The following is a 5,000-nucleotide window of genomic DNA, read 5'->3' as shown; positions in this document are numbered from 1 at the left end:
TGCTAGAGGAGGTGTGTATTCAACCCCCCCCCCCTAAGGTAGTAGGCTGGCGTGAGCAGGCTTTGGGTATTAACCTTTATCTGGGCCTACTGGTAGGTAGCCTGTAGAAGAAGGCCTGTTGGGTAAACGCCCTAAATTGGGGTTGGATTTTGGGGTCGTTGGATTAATGGGATTCTAATGGATCGGAGGATAAGTGTGGTTGTTGGGTTGTTTTGGTTGACTGGATAAATGGAAATTTGATTTATTGGGTTATATGTAAATTTTGTTAATGTAATGGGCATTATTGATATTAGGATTATATATTCATAGTTTGAAGATTTTTTTTAGTTTCTATCACAGGATTATATTTGTATAGATTTATCGCTACTGTTCGTTGGTTCCTCTTTGATATTTTTGTGGCAAGTGTAGGATATTGCAATAAGATGTGATAGCAATGTTATGTTGAGTCATCCTATATACTGAATGTTACTCATAGGAAACATCACAAAATAAAGGACTCTATTTTTCTAAATAAATCATAATTTTCTGCATGTCGACACCTCGCCACCCAACAAAGATTAATCCCCACTAGATATAAAACTCACATGAAAAAAAAAAATGTTTATCGGTCACCGTTATGTTTTTTCCAGCCAACGGCACACTTCCTCAAAAACCAACCATTGTGACAGGAACTCACCGGTAGTAATAGTAGCTACGCAAACCTACATGCAATATAATAATGATTTCGCGTTGGTGCAGCAATTGCGTGTTCGTATTATCCATATGCTTTGGTTTCTTTGTCGGGTGAGTGATGAGTAAATGGGTTTGCGAGGAGTTTTACTCATTACGCCCGTGCGTTTGAGTGTATTCAGCTGCTGGTGATGAGTAAATACGTGAGAAAGTGGCTCGTATTATGTATTATCTATATATTTATACGTGAACTGACATAATTTAGTTACTGAAATATGGAGTAAAATGAGTAAAAGAAATAACTCTATTGTATTTTAAGGTATTCACACATTAACTGACATTCAGCTACTGAAATCATGAGAAAACAAGTTGTAAAAAACGAACTGGCACTAATTATGTTACAGCGAATGAATTATGAATCAAAACAACTAAGTGCTATTGAGATGTTTATATCACATCCGTTATTCATTAAAAATACAGACCTGATAGACAAAAAAATCATTAATGTTATTATCTTTATTATCATCATTATCATTATCATTATTATCATTATCATTATCATTATTATTACCTTTATTACCATTACTATCATTATTTTCACCATTATCATTAGTAGTAATATTACCATTATTGATTTTGTCTTGATTATTATTTCAGGTATCATCATTATTACAATGATTATCATCATTATTGCAAGTGTGTTCAGAAGAGAGAAAAAAGGCGATGATGATGGTAGTGATGATAATGATGATAATAATGATGACGATGATAACAATGGTAATGAAATGGAGAAGAAAATGAGGTAGGAGAAGAAGAAGAGGAGGAGGCAGAAGAAGAAGAAAAAAAAAAGAGAAATGAAAAAAAAATAATAGAAACAAAAACCGAGGAGGAAGACCAACAACAATAACAAGAAAATGAACCCCTCATGAAAAGAAAAAAAAACATTAACACCAAGAGTCATGAACACCAACCCAAAGAACACGAAAAAAATAGGCGGGGAACACCAACTCAACCCCCACCCCCCTTCCTCGCCCACGTAGCCCCCCTCCCCCCTCTTAACCCCCTCCACCCACGTAGCCCCCCTCCCCTCTTACCCCCCTCCACCCACGTAGCCCCCCTCTTACCCCCTCCACCCACGTAACCCCCTCCCCCCTCTTACCCCCCTCCACCCACGTATCCCTCCTTACCCCCCTCCCCCCTCTTACCCCCCTCCACCCACGTATCCCCCCTTACCCCCCCTCCCCCCCGCATCTAGGTCATCCTCATCGACGACTGACGAGGAGCGGCGACGAGCGAGCGAGCGAGCGACGAACGACCACGACGCGGCGCTATGATCATCCCGAACCACGCCAAGGTACCTGCGTGAACCGACCGCCGACGCGTCAGTACGCTGCCGTCTCCGTGACAACAAACACTGGGCGCTGGAAGAGGCAAACAGCGTCGGGACGGAAGTGTGTGTGTTTTTACGGTGTTTTTTTGCGTGTGTGTGTGTGTTTCTTGGGTGTTTTTACGGTGTTTTTTTATGTGTGTTTGTGTTTTTACGGTGTTTTTTTATGTGTGTGTGTTTTTACGGTGTTTTTTTTCGTATGTGTGTGTTTTTTGTGTGTGTGTTTGTAAAGTAATGGCAAAAACGCATTTTGGGATTTTGTGTTATTTTTGCGTGTGTGAGCGTGATTTATTTTTTTTTCATCGTGATTGGAAATTGATTTTAAGAGTGTGTGGTGTTTCGTTTCGATTTTGTAGGTAAATTTCACTTGTAAATATGATTAGTTTTTGCGAGACATCCTTTGCAAATATCAATGCAAATGCTTTTTTTCACGTCATTGTAAACAACATCACAATTTTTTGTCTTATCAATTGAGTTGATAAAGACGCTTTTTAAATCTGATATTGTCTCATTTTACTTTTTTTTAATCAATTTTATATATTTTTTGTGAGACAGAACTTGATACATATGTTCTAAAGGGCTACTGACATTTATATCATTTTATTGCCACCTAGTTCCTCGCGTTCTTAACTATTGTGAATAACTTTTCTATTTGTGTTTGAGAAGATAATAAAATGTTAGATATATAGATTGTATCAACAATATCAGGAACAAACCAAGGAGGTAGTGGTGGGGGGGGGAGGGCGGGAATTAGTAAATTTTATCAGCATCTTAAAAGACCTAACCCCCCCCCCCTCATGCTCCCCCACCCTCAAGAAAAAAAAATCACACTAAAAAAATCAATTTCATGACCTTCTAACTTCATGACCTCATCTGACCTGACATCTGAGTGACCATTAACAAAATTTCTTTTTATTTCAGACAAAGGAAGTTACAAAATAAGAAGGAGGTTCGACAGCAGACGAAATGAGTTATCGGGTGTTGTTGGTGGCCTGGGCGGTGAGTTGGTTGACTTTGGTTGTTTCCCTTGTTCCTTTACTTTCCTTTTTCCTTGTTCTTTTCCTTCTTGGTTTTCCTTTCTTCGTGTTATTGTTATTGTTATTATCATCAGTAATATTATTATTATTGTTATTACCATGATCATTATGTCTACTATTATTATTGTTGTTATTGTTATCATTATTATCATTATCATTATCATTATCATAGTCATTATTACTATCATTATCACTATCATTATCATTATCATTATTATTATCATCATTATTATTTTAATCATTGTTATTGTTATAAGATTTATTATTATTATCTTTATTATTATAATTATTATCATTACTATCATTATCATCTTCATTACCATTATCAACATTATCATTATTAGTCTTATCATAACTATTATTATTATCATTATCATAACTATTATTATTATCATTATCATAATTATTATCATCATTGTCATAATCATTAATATCATTATCATTATCGTCATTATCATTATCATTACCATTACTACTATCATTACCATTATTGTTATAATCATCCTTATCATTCCTATTATTATTATCACTACTATTACTATCATCATTATCATCTTTATCATCATCATTATCATCATTAAATTTTGCACGACTGCCATTATCATCTATCTTTTTTATTAGTTATGTTCATCATTTTTATTATCGTTTTTTTATTTCCATAAAATACATTATTACTGGTTCACTATAATGATTATTGCTAATAATATCGTTATCGTCATAATTATCATCATTGTTATTTTTATTAGAGCTGTTATCATTCTCATCATCATTATTGTTATCATATGTATCATTATTATAATTTTCATTAATATATTCTTAACATTTTTATTATCATCATTATTGACATCATTACCATTATCATTATTCCTATCATGATCATCACTAATATAATTGTTTTATCATCACTACCATTATGATTACCATTATAATAATTGTTATCATTATTGTAATTATCCTTGTCATTATCATTATCATTATCTCTATAATCGTTATCATTATCATCATCGTCATGACTATTAATATTATTATTACTGCCATTGTTATCATATTTTTCATTATCATTATTGTCATCATTGTTACCATTATCACTGTTCTGATTATTGTTATGATTGTACTTCATAACTATCATTAGAATCCTTGCAAGATATAACAATTTGTAGTAGAAAGTATTTTCTACATCGTTGACAAAACTTTTACTTAATATATATATGCATATATCAATTTATTATACATATATTTTGTTCTTTCTATACTCCTTTTTTCTCTTATTTTGGTTTCTTATATCATACTATTCCAAATTATCATTTTTTATAGTTTTTTTTTCTCATTTTTCCTTACAGACAATTCTTCTGTCCAGCCACGCCTCGTCCGCTCTCGAGACCCACCCAACCGACGGTACAAAAGCCGAGGCTGTCTTCCAGGACCTAGGACTCGACCGAGAGGAATTCGACAGCGCGGTGACAGCGACAACACGAGCTCTCATCTCGGGAGACCTCGCTGACGTCATCAAAGCCACGGCGAAAACATTTAGTCTCGTTACCCATTCGAGCGCAGCGCGGCAACATTCCTCTTCCTCCTTCGACCCTGTGATAGGATTCGCTATCTTGGGAGGCATCATCGTCGCCGCCCTCGCTGCTTGGCTCGGCTACATCCTCTCCTCCGCCAGGCGTCGCCGTAGGAGAGAGCTGGAGGGCTTTGATCGAGGGCTGTCGCTGGATCAGACGGCCGCCATCTTGGATTGTTTGGCGCGCTCGGAGGCAAAGATAATGTGCCTCGCGTGTGTGGCGGCCAAGCCCTTCGGCGTTTGCGGCTAATGCCTTTCGGAGTCTTGGTTTTTGTTCTTATTTGATAATCGTTGTTATCTTTATCATTTATATTGTTGTCCGCTGCTTTGTTGCCATTTTAAT

The 5,000-nt window shown here is 36.0% G+C and overlaps 1 protein-coding gene across 1 annotated transcript in view; it reads left to right on the top strand.

Moving 5' to 3' along the window:
* The first annotated feature begins 2,971 nt into the window (after positions 1-2,971).
* Positions 2,972-5,000, top strand: part of LOC122249231 (uncharacterized) — a 2,543-nt gene continuing 514 nt past the window's right edge. Inside the window, exons 1-2 of the mRNA XM_086547056.1 lie at positions 2,972-3,055; positions 4,434-5,000. The exon at positions 4,434-5,000 is cut by the window's right edge and continues 514 nt beyond it. Coding sequence (XP_086403182.1) covers positions 3,023-3,055; positions 4,434-4,907 — 507 coding nt within the window. The 5' untranslated portion in view covers positions 2,972-3,022 and the 3' untranslated portion in view covers positions 4,908-5,000. The remainder of the gene's footprint in view (positions 3,056-4,433) is intronic.

This window comes from Penaeus japonicus, unplaced genomic scaffold (genome assembly GCF_977035675.1).
Source record: "Penaeus japonicus unplaced genomic scaffold, GWHDUDI00000001_assembly GWHDUDI00000018, whole genome shotgun sequence".
Lineage (NCBI taxonomy): Eukaryota > Metazoa > Arthropoda > Malacostraca > Decapoda > Penaeidae > Penaeus > Penaeus japonicus.
Note: the sequence above shows the minus strand (reverse complement) of the source record. Positions and strands in the feature narration are given on the sequence as shown.